Below are 13,292 nucleotides of genomic sequence, written 5' to 3' on the forward strand. Positions count from 1 at the left end.
AACACGCAATCTAACAGAAAAGAGAGTTCCTTCGAAAATAAGGAAGATGACACTTTGTTTTATAGCAATAAATTGGCATCTTGTTGTTGGCTTCTATGCAGCCAGAATTTCATTCAGAGAGTGAATATTTGTTAAAAAGAAACACAGAGGAATTAATGTTAGAATGCTCTCCCTTGTTGGCATTTTGGGTTATGATTTAGTAATAAATCTGTAGTTCAAGTCTTGTTTCATCCAAGCAAAATGCCTGGGAGTGAAGATAATTATCAGAAATATGTCAATATATTCATGTCCAATATCCTACTGAGTGTGAAGAAGAAAAAAGATGTAATTTCATTCTCGTGTTTTTGTGCTGAGATTTGTGTTTTGTGGAGATTTTGTGTTCTTCCACTTAAAAATACCAGTTGGAGGCACACTGAAAGAAACCAATTCAAGCATTAGTGACTACTGAGCACTGTCTAAGGTGTTTCAAGGAAGATGAGAGAGATTAGGATGCCCTAAATTACCGCTCAGCTTTTATAATGTCAGGAGTTTTACTTTATGTGTTCCTCACAATAAAACAAGAACCTGAAGATGAAAAGTGTTGTGACAGCCTTTCACCATGTGGTATGTTGCACGAGCTCCAGCCTATTCTCCCAGTTTGGATTTAGCTTTTTTATTCATAGATAATAAATACGTATGGAAATAATTGCCATTATGTAAAAGAGGCAAAATTCACGTTGACTTCAGAAAATTAATATTGGACCACAGGCGGTATCCCTAGTGAGAAAGAATTAGGAAGCTGCTCTAATGATCATTAGAGGAGATTTAGGTCTATTCTCTGCTGGTTTATGAAATATGAAACAACCTTACTCTGTGCTTCCCAACAAACCAGTTGTCTGGTTCCATTCAGCCTTTACTTTGAACTTGTTTCTTTAATGCCTGCCTGTGTTTTTATGTGGAATTCCAAATTGCCTTTTTCCCTCTGTTTCATCTTTGACTTTTCCTCTCTGGCTGCTGGTGTAATAGTACATTGTGTTTGAGGCTGGACATGAGCCAATCCGTGAGCCTGAAACAGAAGAAAACATTTATCAGGTATAAAATCACTGCTTCTGTGTTTTCATTGCAACAATTGCGAGCATGTAGTACAGCACATTTCATATATAATTCACTTTTATTAGTTTTCATTCGTCGCAAAAAATGTCTGACATTTCATTCTTATGACCTTACATGAATAATCTGCCAGTCTCCGTGTATTTATTTGTTTGTCTGCTCAGCTTCTGCAGGTTTTATTAACTTGATCTGTAAGTTTTGCCAAATTATGAAGGGTCTTAAACCTTGAGCACACCATTTAAAGTGATTATTGGTAGGTTCTCTTTTCTCCTTTTAATTCTTAGAAACTTTTTACAGCTGGTCTAAGAAACTGATAGTGAAAGTGGGGACCATCTAAGCAATTCTCAGGCATTTTATTGGTACTTTTCTTCATTTTTGGCTAAGCAAGAATAACAACTGAGCAAAAGATAAGAGTTATCAATGGATATCCCCCATACTAGGGAAAATATTTTCATTGGATATATATTATGTTAGAGCAGAAGCTCGTGTTCTTCACAAAAGAATTGCATTGAAAGCAATATAAAATAATCTTTAGTCGTCCAATTTCTCTGCAAGGGATCAGTGCAGGGTTTATTAAAATATAAGGTAATTCATTCTGTATCACATACTAGGAACAAATCTGGAGATAGACAGAAATCTCTCTATGCTGTAAGAAAACCGTGATTTGAGGAAATCTTTTGGTGTGGAGGGGAAGGAGATCCAAGAAGTGATTAAACATTTCATCTGGCTGTTTCTCCTATTAGCAGTGGTTGATAGCTGCTGATCTGCTAATAGGAGAAGTTTTTTTGAGGTAGACAGGAGCAGGGAAAGAACAAAATGAGGAAAAGTGTTTTTTAAGTAATGAGAAGAGGTAGGAAGGTAACAGAATAAAATGAGCAGGTAGAGTAGCTGTAAAACAGAATAGAAAGAAGCTAAATTGGGAAAGGGAAATGCAAATGAAAAATTAGAAAACAACAATCTTGTAGACACCATTACAGGGTCATTAAGGTGAAGTTTGCATAACCTGTTTCCGTAGAGTTCTTGGCATCCTTGCCATGCAAAATAATGTATGTATTACATCCATAGAGCAAAGCATTCAGAGCTCTCAAGGTGAGAGCATGCCTAAGGTTGAATATTTTCTACCACATAATAGAAAAGCTGGCTATTTTCAGAAAAACAGTCTTTTATATAATGACTATTTCAGTTTTGTGCTAGAAAGGTAGGTCCAATGATAACAACATTCAGACATAACAACATTTTGATAGTTCTTCATCGGAGCACAAAGCTTGTAGGGAGGTTGTGAAGAAGTATCAGTGAAAGCAAGCACAAATGAGGTTGTCAGTCCAAGGGTTTGCAGATCTGAAGCTGATGGTGGATATGGAAGAAGTAGGATGTGTATCTTGAGGTGTGGCTAGAGAACAGGAAGTCACCTAGAGAACAGAAGCACTCATTGGATGTTTACGTAAAATGGAAATATGAGATGGTGAGTTACTCATCTCAAGGTTACTGGCCTGTAAGTCACCAGAGGGTTCTCAAGGTTTCATTTGACAGTCTTGGGATGTGAAGTGTTTTCTCCCACAGAAAATGCGCAGAAGTGCACTGAAAATACCTGTGATAAATAATACACCATAATCTAGGTGCATGCAGTCTAGCATTGTCCTGCTCTTTATTTACTGCAGTCAATACCTTGAAAAGAGCAAATGCTGAGATTAGATACCAGCAGGTCTTATTCTGTGATCTGTCACAACGGGCAGATGCTGAAGTATAGCTGCCAGAGACTTGCCCAGAGCCACTGGCTCCCAAGTTCCCACATGCTTCATGGCTTGCTATAAATCTGGGATTCTACATCTTACACTGAGATCACCAGAAAAATTGTTTCTCTTAGAAGATCTTGATGAATGTAGAACCATCCAGGTTTTTATTAAAAGTGAAATTGGAAAAGGTCCTCTTTGCTGTTTTGTGTTTTGATTGGTACCAATCCTCAGTTGCCTCATGTCTCCTTACCTCAGCCTGGCAAAATCTGTCATCTGGTCCTGCTCTGTTTTTCCACCAAGAGCTGGTACTCAAAAAGTTCTATTCTCCTATGGTAGAAGAGACTCCTACCCAGTGAGTAGCTGAAGATGGAAGATAAATACTGAATGTGATAATCTCTAATTTTGTAAGAGGTCACAACTTCCTTTCTTCTCTGTCTATAGCCTTTCTTTTATCCCAAAAGCTACATTTGTTTGCTCTTTTAATCCTGTCTGTCTACATAATGTAGTAGTTAGAATCATTTAAGTTGGAAAATATCTTCAAGGTCATCAAGGCAACCATCAAGAATTAATCACTGAGCTTGAATTGATCACTGAGCATCCATCTATCCTTTCTCTAGCGTCAGATTTCTTAATGGCATCTCTCTGCCTGTTTTATAATAGTGAGATGGGGATGGGATTTTGCTATGTATTTTTGTGATGTTTATGTTGAGCAGTGCTCTGTATGGAGGGGCAAGGTCTGTGCTGCAAAGAGTTGACAATCTAAGGCCAGGGTTTTGAGTTGTGGTGTTTGTGTTCCTGTAAGATGCAAGTACATCAAACTGGTTTGCAAACTGTCCTAGAGGCAGAGCTGTCAGCAGCACTGGTGCTTCTAGCACTATGCTGATATGGCCAAGCAAAGAAAAAAGCAGGAACTGCTGAGAGGAGGAAGAAGAGAATGACTGCAGGGGAAGCTTTCCAGGGAGAAAATAAAAATTGCATACTGGTTATAGTTTATGAATAGTTAATCTCACAGCACTTGTCCTCTCTTCAAGGAAGACTAAGCATTCCAGTAACTTATGAGATAGAGTATTCATGGTTTTGCACAGTTGCCTATCAGTCTGTGAAGAGAGACCCTTTTTCTGTTAGACTGAATTGTTCCATTCTCACCAGTCTCGCATACCTCACATGATACATGGCTTTAGTGGAAAAGCCCAGTACTTTCAGAAAACTGAGGGAAACGAGTCATTCCTGGGGCAGGAACAGAAAAGAAATCTTAAAAATATGCCTGTAGTAATAAATTGCATTCTGTTTCTGTGAGGGTTCTGTATTTATGCCACTTGATTGCTCTTGAAAAGCTTCTTCCGTGTGCATTGTGTTCAAGTTTCAAGACTTAAATGTGAGCATGCAGGTGCTAGAACAGTAGAGAGACCTTTGGATATAGAAACTAAGAAATAATTATGCAGCTCTGTGAATAAACAGTTCCTTCATCTTTCCCTAAAATAGCCCCATGCTCATATCAAAACTCCAAGGTATTTATCGTCTTAAAAAACAAAAGGAAAGTCAGTCTGTCAAATCTGTAGGATTATTTCCGCTGTTAACCTATGAGGTTTCATAAATGTTTGAAACGTAACCTTAGGTTGAGTGCCTTTGTTCAGTGGAAAAGCAGCGCCGATTTACTTAGAGCATGTGTGTCTATTTAGAGCCTCTGTGTTTTTTTTACTGTTCTTTTAGCTCGTGTCATTTACAATAGGCATTTAGTGCTTTTAGGAAGGAGAAGAAATACAGTTGCAAATTATAAATATGTAAAACAGCAGTCCTTAGGCATGCTAAACCCTGTATTACAGAGCAAATGAATTCACACGAGTAGGATGTAAATGCCCACGGTGTAAATTATGACTGTTGACTCACTTAGCTTATTTAATTGTATCATCATCGTCCCTATCCACAAGAGAGGCTGTTGACTCCAGCTCCCTGACTGCGAGTGGCTGTGCAGCCTCAAAGCCTGACAGGCCATAATTCTTTACAGAATTGCAGATTTGTGACCAACTATCACTTAGAGCAGCCCATGGGATCCAATCACTGCAGGGATGCATGTTGTGGCTTCACTTCACTTAGGTTATTAATAGAATTGGAAGGAAGATATCAAATGCCACAGGCCAAACCTCTCTCTCTCTGATTGCACTGCTGCTCTGGATCTCTTTTACAGAGGAAGATGACATTCTGACCTGATCATAACTCCCATGTCCATCTTCTAACCCCCAAGTAAAATGATGAAGCAACCACTTTTGTAGGAAAGAGATCCAAATGCACCTGAATTTCATGCAGCTGGACTAAACTGAGAATGAAAATCTCATCTCTGAGCACTACTGAGTTTTAGGTTTTTAAAAATTCAGATAGATGTTCGATTTCTTCAGTGCCATCTTCATCAACATCGCTGCTTGAATGTCAAGGATACCATCCTTAAACAACTGCCTTGTATTTAAATATCAGTTGCAGACTTCGACTTTTCATCAAACCTGCTGGAAGAGTGACCACAGTGTCTGTTTGCTGTTGCAGGTTCCTACCAGCCAAAAGAAGGAAGGTGTTTATGATGTGCCAAAAAGTCAACCTGTAAGTGTAAGTATCTTCATTATTTATATGCAGGGAAGAAGGTACGTTTCTTAGTTTCTGTGACCTTTATTATTGCTTGTAGTGTTTGCCACATCCCTTAGGATGTGAATTTCATCAGTGATCTACTGTTGTTGGGTTGTTTCAAAGTAACCAGGGTGGTAATGTCGCATATCCATCTCATTCATTACTTGAATCTCCTCCTTTTTGTCTTTTCTGGTTGATTCCTATGCAAGTCACCGTTTATAAAAGTGATGTCTAGTTAAGAGTTGACAGTGAGCCTTCTGCATGTTAATGTGTGGATTTTTGCTGCTTGGATCAGAAGAGTTATTTCATTACCCAAAGCTATATAAGCCTTGTCACCCTTTCTCACTGCTACAGTCACATAGCACATGCCAACTGGATGTGGCTGTGTTTTCTCCCCGTGCACTCCCTGGGGTTTCCTCCCAAACAGTTGTGTTATTTCTGTAGTGCTTGAAGTACCTAACAGGCTGAGTATCATTAGAGATGGTAGACTGAATTCTTTCTGCTTTGTGCCTTGCATGGACAGTTGATTTTGCTCGAAAAGGAGGGTAATGCACTGTTCTGTCCAAATGGCACCATTCCCTTTCTGCATCTGAGCATCTAGAAGTGGTGAAACATTTATCCTCTGAACATATAAGGAATGGTAACAAGCTGGTGAGAGGAGTGGAATGACAGATGCCTTAGCAAGAAAACATACATTTGCTGAAGGGTGGGTTGTGTTGTTTCATGTACATTTGTGTAAATGAAACAATATCTTGATAAAATGTAGATTGTGTTGGTTACACAGAAAATGCGTATTTCTGAGGATCTGTGTGTGAAAAATGGAGGAAAAGATCAGGATTTCAGTCTGCTGTAAGCATGGCAGAAATGCCTGTGTTCAGGAGAGGGAAAGAGAGGGGCTCATTTCACGCAAGGATGTGGTAAATTGCACAGCTTGGGCTGAGCACAGAGACTGAGATGCCAAATAAAAAAGATGAATGCTGAGGAGGGGCTGGATGGGGGTCTGAATTGTGACACTTCTGAGGTTTGCACAAACAAACAAAACTTGCCATAAATATTTCATGATAATCCACTAGGAGGAGGGAGCCATCATCTTGTTGGCTGGGAAAATGTAGGAAGATAACTCACATTGCATAGCTAATTAAAGGTATTTGTGGACCAGGAATAGCTGTAGATTTTTCACTCATTTTTCACATAGCTCAGTGTTAAGAGTTTTTCCTCTGCATGTTTCCTGTGACTTTTTTATTATTCCTTCAGTGATGTTTCAGATTTACTCTGGGTATAGTCTGTAATTTAGGTCATTGCAGTGTAACTGTGTGCACTGTACACTTGCAATCATGCCTGCAGACACTTTGGTATTAGACTGTCCTGCTAAAGAGCATAGCTGTGAGATGTAAGGCATATGGAACTGACTCTGTAATCATCAAATATATTCAATGTGTCATCTCTATGGAGTGTGTTGCAGACTTAATTTTTTGTTATTTCATGGTTATATTGAGGCTGGTTAGACTTCTTCCTCCAAACAAGTTTCTGCTTTAATTTATAAGGGGGAAAAAGAAAAAAGGGAAGAGGGAGAAATGCATAGCAGAGATTTTATTTCCCCTTTTTATAGTAATATGTATTAAAAAAAAAAAAAAGAGAGAGAAAAGAAAAGCAGAGATCGCTCTTAAAATTAGCAATTTAATATTCCACTGCCCATCTGATTTATTGCTCACCCTTCTGCGTGTGAGATTCTCTGTCATTGAGACACTTGCCATATTTTTTTTTTTCAATTTATAGCTGTCCTTATTATATAAACCTCTAAAATTCAATCTAAGGGTGAATAATCTAGCTCATCTACCTGGTTTAAACTTATAAGGACACTTCCTTTATTAGGAGGTCTTGCTTTCATTAATTTCATAATGGATGAGGGAAGAGAGAAACTTTTTGTAGCTCCTAATAGGTTTCAGGCACCATGAATTCTCTCTCCTGACAATAAATGCAACACTTAATAAAAATGCAGCAAGTTTTGCTCAGGTTCAGGCTGAATTACCCACGTTCCCTAGATAGAGATTGATTTTCCATCTTGGGGTTGTTTTTCTCCGATGTGTTTTCAGGTAAATTATCCATAGCTTCAGCACATCAAGGTGGGGGCATGGAGCTGGTCATCTTGGTGCCATCCACCTTTGGCTCTCTGTGAAGAGGAGAGAAATGGACACCTCCAGGAATATTTTCCTGTCTTGTGAGGTGTCCCTCTCAAGTGGAGGTGAGAGTACGTCCAGATATGTCCAGCTGTTATTCCCTCGTGGCTCTGGAGGAGCTAGCTTTAAAGGATGTGAAGGAATGATAAGGAACTGACTTTCAGATAGTTACGCTTAGTTGGGATGAGTTCTACTGTAATGTTGAGCATAAGAGGCAGAATGCAGCTCAGTTTCAAACACACTCTTCTCCCAGAACCCAGTTTTCTTCTTATATCTGTATCTCCTTTCCTCTTGACTCTATTGACTCTTCTTGTACTCATTTTCATTTCCTCTTTGTTTCTTCCTTAGACAAATTCTTATATTCTCAATTCAGTGGGGGTAGGCATCAAGCAGACAAAGAAAGCAAGCTTGCCCCAAAGAGCTTGTATTAAGTGGTACATGCTCCACTTAGAAATTGTAGTTCTGTAAGGGAAATTAACTGTTCTAAAAAAGCAAAGTGTTTAATGAGCTCTTTTTGTTGTAATTTCCCATCGTCCCCCCCCCTTTATACATGCACATCAAGTTTTACCTGTCATGGTGTTTTTAGTAATAAGAGTCAGACTGTAAATACCCTTCACTGAGACTGTCAGTCACATCACAATAAAACCTTCTCATCAAAATGTCTAAACTCTCTGCTTACCATTTTATGAAGGCTTTCAAACAACTCGTCTTAACTGCTGTATAAAGATTCAAAGCGTTATAGCTGAAGCCTCAGAGTGCAGGCAGCCATTTAGCTGTACCATCTACATGGGAAATACTCCCAAATGAGCACAGAGCAGGCAGGGAGTAGTTGGCTGTCTTAGGGCAAAGGGGTGGGAAGACCATCAGCCTACCCAGAGGGATGCTCAGCATGACCTCTAGTTGCAGATGAAGCTGGGCTGGACCAGAGCCCACCCAGGTCTTGGGGCCACAAGGATCCTGGGCCTCCTGTCAAAAAGGGAAGCTGTGTTTGGGAGATCTGTGTTTCATTTCTGGCTAGGAACACATTGACATTTACAGATTTTTCAGATCCTATGTCAAAAGAAGCGTGCCTGAAAGGCATCATCTGGAAGCCGTGGGCACGCCATTTCCAGCAGCTCACACAGAAGGTCTGGCCCTGGAGTAATGGCATCTCAAAATTGTCTGGCAATAGAGCAGCTCAGAGCAGCTTTCCAGATGATTCTGATCCTCTAAGAAGTGACTTTTTTCAGTGGCAGTTGGTGCAGAAGAAAACTTTGTAACCATGCCTTTCCCATAAGTTTGCATCAGTATCCTTAGTTTGCACACTGGTGATGTTGACTTCAGCCTCTGCCATCAGCTTTTGGGATCCGATTTTCATACAGGAGAAGAAAGAGAGTGCACATACCCAACCTCTGACCATCCATGCCTGCAAAGCCTTCCCTTACTGCTTACCTTTGCTGAAAGACTCCTGCAGTCAAATGCCTGACTTAACTGCATTCAGTCCAAACCCACGTCCAAGGCTTAACACTGGGCATGGATTCTTATCAGGCACAGCTAACTGTGGCAACATTTGGAAATACATTAGTTTGTTAGGGTAATGTTTTGAGTCTTGCGTTTCTGTGATGTTTGGGGAGGCATTTAGGGCAGTGGATATGCATGCATATCTTTGGAGTAGTCGTGACATTGTCTGTTCTGATTTTGTACAGCACCGCGTACATTGAGATGTGTGGAGCTGGCATTAGGTGCCAGTCAAGGTCCGTCCCCTTTCTGTTCTTATAAGATCATAGTATCATAGAATGGTTTGAGTTGGTTGGTTGAAGATCATGTAGTTCCAGTACCTCTGTGATAGGCAGGGACACCTCCCTCTAGACCAGCTTGCTCACAGCCCCATCCAGCCTGGCCTTGAGTGCTTCCAGGGAGGGAAAGGTTGAAAAGATTTCACTATCGTTTCCTATAAAAGGAAATACCTGAGGTACACGGGGAATTCAGAATTAAGAGAAAATAAACAAATGATTAAGTGCGTGTTTTGATCACATCAAGAGATCCTTAGCTTGAAGGAGGCTATTGAGCAGCAGTGAGACAGTTTGTCAGTGCGTTGTCTGTAATCGGGAGCACTTCTTTGTTGAATTATCACACTGCTCCATGAATCCCACAGCAGTTCTGTGGGATGACAGTGTGCCTGTTGGATATTAGCGGGTCCCAGCCTACTGGCTGCGGTTTCACTGATTATTGGTTTAGTCACAGTTCTGCTGTGCTCCTTCGTTAGAGTTCTGATTGTGTTTTTTAGAATGAATTGTAGTTAATTAGCAAGCAGCTTGCAGCTCGTGGAGCTCGTATAATATCAGCATTCCTTGTGTATAAAGATGTGCAAATAACCGAAGCCTTGATGACCTAGAACAGTGGTTTGAACCATCAGAAAAAAATACTTGATGTAGCCAAAATGTTTACATTTACAACTAAAATGAAAAATATATATATATATCTTCAGGATCCATGTTAACCATTGACTTGTCATTAAACTTTCCATGTGAAATGCACGTAGGGCTTGAAAGCACAGAGCAGCAGCATGGCCAGGCGATCCCTCTGTTATCTGCTGGGCCAAGTGGAGGGCAGGAAATGTGTGCAAATCCCTCTGCTGTGAGAGGATCTGAATAGCTAATACCCAGCTCAAAGGTTAATTGCTAATTGCTGGTTAATCACTATATTTAGTATCCTACATACTCTTTTTAACTTGCTGAGATCTGTATCAGAGTGCAAGATAATTACTGTGGGTATTTTTTTTTTAATTTTTTTTTTTTTTACACCGTGTTTGCTTCATTCTCTGGGATTTCAGAGCCATGCTTTAAGAGATTGCTTTTATCATCTCATCTGCAAACGTCTAGCAATATTAATCGGGTTTTTTCCTGCTGTAAGTCAGCGCTGGACTGTTCCTTTGGTAAAACCAGGCCAAGTAAAGGAGCTGTCTATTCTGACTCTTTCAGATGTAGAACTGAAGCTAAAAAAATGTATGCTTCCCACTCTTAGATTTCCCTTTTAAACTCCAAACATTGCTTAGAAAAAGCTGTTTTTCAGAGTACTTGGCAGTCAGACAGGATACTGCAGTAGAGATGGATCATTTTTGGTTCAGGTTTATGAAAGCTGCAGTTCACTTATCTCTTAGTGCTTCTTTACTCCTATGCTGTTGTTTTGGTTTTTTTTCCCCAGCTCTTGGATTATGTGTTTTTCTTTACTGAGTAGTGAAAAGTGTTGCGAGGAATTTCATTACTGGCTGGAGCGCTTTAAAAATGCTTGCTGCTGCTTTAAGGAGCCAGATTTACATAGTTCATGTTTAGAAGATTTACAGTATGTCTCACATGCCTGTATGGGAAGATGGAGCTTTCATTACAGGTTTCGTGTCGCCCAGATACAAGGATTAATGCTCGCTCCTCTGCCTCGCTGTGCGCGGATGGCAGCACGCTGCTCTGCTGCCTGAGCTTGTGTTAAGGAGGCACATTTTGGGGTGACGAAGGAGAGAAAGTCCAGAGGAACCCACAGAAGGCAAGATTACGGGTTGGAGTGCCTTATCAGGCTCCTGGTTGTTTAATATCATCACAGGTTTGGGTTGGAAGGGACCCTTAAGGCTCCCTAGACAGCTGCAGATGCGAGATGCAGCCCTACCTGCTAATGGTGTGCCTGCATTGGGCAGGATCTCACTGCAGCACAAGTGGGAATTTCCAGCAGTCCAAGCCTGCCTGCGTGCTGCCTCCTTGCTTCATTCCCAGAGCCAACAAAGACTGGGATGAAGTGCTGGGGGGGACATTCTGAGCTATTTCTAAGGCTTTTGGAGCATATTTTGAAATGGGTTTACAGGGTGGTGATTCCTACAAAGCTTCTCAGTTGCCTAATGTTTGATTTTTCGAGGATTGATTATGAAGACTCTTTCTTAGGGAAGTTCTCTGTTGCTTCAATAAGTGTTGTCTGAGATTTGGCATTCTGAAGCCACTTAGGTCGTGATTTGCCTTAAATATGTCAGTGGGTAGAGACCTGTGCGAGTGCATGGGCACACAGACAGTTGGCTCACACATTCACACAGACATACAAAAAGAATTTAAATGCAACTTGATTTGTGTAAGTAATAAGAAACAACTGTGGCAAGAAAACCTGCATCATAAATGCTGTTACACTGATGTTAGTTCTCCTAGGCAAGAGGAAAGCATGCTTTTCCACAAATTTGCTGTTAGAGTTTTGATTCACAACTGTTTTTTTTTTCCTCTGAGCATCATGAGCTCTTCCTTTCCCCAAACCATTGAGAAGTTCCATTAATGTCATCAGAACCAGACTTCATTGCGAATGCTAATTGCTGAATTAAGAAACATCTGAAGAAGTAAATAGTTGGGGAGCAAGCATTGACATTGTTGTATCCATCAGAAGATTTAACATGGATAAATTGTGTTTTTCCCCCATCTTGCAGCATCTGAGCTTGTTTTGACTGTGTGATTTCGTGTCTGTATTCACTGCAAGATGGAAAGGGTTTTTGTTTCAATAGTGGAGTCAGTAATTACAGAGGTTATCATTTTCATGCTCAGAAATTCATGTCATTTTCATAAATCATTCATTTCATTTCATAAATCATGCTTTACAGCTGGAGAATGGAAACTTATTGCTGGACATTGATGAAAATCTTGGTTCAGTCACTCAGGTAAGGTTGTGACACTAAAAATGTTTTAAGGAGATATAGATGAAATCAGCTGTAGGAATAGTGCCATCTGAAAATGTTTTGCTTGGGATTAACTTTGCTGGAACTTAGCTAATATATCAGGTGTGAATAATTTAAGAAAGTCTAACGGGTGCATTTGGTTGTGTAGTGAGACTGAAATCACAAAAGTAAAAGGTGGTGGCCAGAATCCCACTGCCTGCAGATGGATAACACTGTGTTTGTGGGGACAGCTCTACAAAAAGCTCAGCAGTGATACAGGGAGAATAAAAAGCAGATTTAGGGGTGATGCTGAACAAGTCATTTGGAGAGATGGGGAGAAGGTGGCCTCTTTTGAGATATGGTGTCTTCTGGCCTCTTGAATCAGCAGCGCCTACGCAAGGCTTGGGGCAACTTCAGAGGAGTGCTGCCCTTGTCATCATTCCAATCTGTGGGCATTGTAACTAGTGTGTGTGCCCACACTCTGGGTTGTTTTTTATGCAGGATTTCTGCCATACACTCTTGAATTGGTTTGCCCTGAAGAAAACATGGTTTTCTTCATTACTCCTTCTTCCATTTCCACGCAGATACTTAGTGTGATATATAGGCTCATATGAAGAAAATGCACTGTTACATCACTAAAGCAATGTGATCTATTTAATATATGGCATGATGTGAGGAAATATTAAATAATTCATCTCTAGGCATGTTTTTAGACATAAAGCTGAGAGTTATCCATGCTGCTATATAGATTCCAGCTGAAACTGATTGTAACATTGCTTTTGTGAGGGGGAACAGAGATTGGATTGCAAAAATGTATGAACCTTTGGAACTATTATATATTGAACGATAGTCTTATTTCTTAAAAGAGCATTTATAATAAAAGTGTGGGGTAAAAAGATCTTTGGGTGTTTTTTCCCCTTTGTTATGCTATAAAGCTGTGAAAACTGATCAGCTAGCATGGTGGTTAATATAAGGGCTCAGTGTTGGCTAGATTTGCAGGTCAAGACTCAAGTTAATATCAAGTGT

The 13,292-nt window shown here is 40.1% G+C and overlaps 1 protein-coding gene across 7 annotated transcripts in view; it reads left to right on the top strand.

Annotated features, from left to right (window-relative positions):
* The window catches only part of DAB1 (DAB adaptor protein 1), a 245,280-nt gene that overhangs the window by 214,163 nt on the left and 17,825 nt on the right, over positions 1–13,292 (top strand). For 3 of the 7 annotated variants that reach the window (XM_048947036.1, XM_048947039.1, XM_048947040.1), the window contains 3 exons: positions 1,006–1,071; positions 5,358–5,417; positions 12,213–12,269. In XM_048947036.1, coding sequence (XP_048802993.1) covers positions 1,006–1,071; positions 5,358–5,417; positions 12,213–12,269 — 183 coding nt within the window. The remainder of the gene's footprint in view (positions 1–1,005; positions 1,072–5,357; positions 5,418–12,212; positions 12,270–13,292) is intronic. The other 4 variants (XM_048947037.1, XM_048947042.1, XM_048947041.1 and 1 more) reach the window with 3 other exon arrangements.

Source organism: Lagopus muta, chromosome 5 (assembly GCF_023343835.1).
Source record: "Lagopus muta isolate bLagMut1 chromosome 5, bLagMut1 primary, whole genome shotgun sequence".
In the NCBI taxonomy this organism is placed as follows: domain Eukaryota; kingdom Metazoa; phylum Chordata; class Aves; order Galliformes; family Phasianidae; genus Lagopus; species Lagopus muta.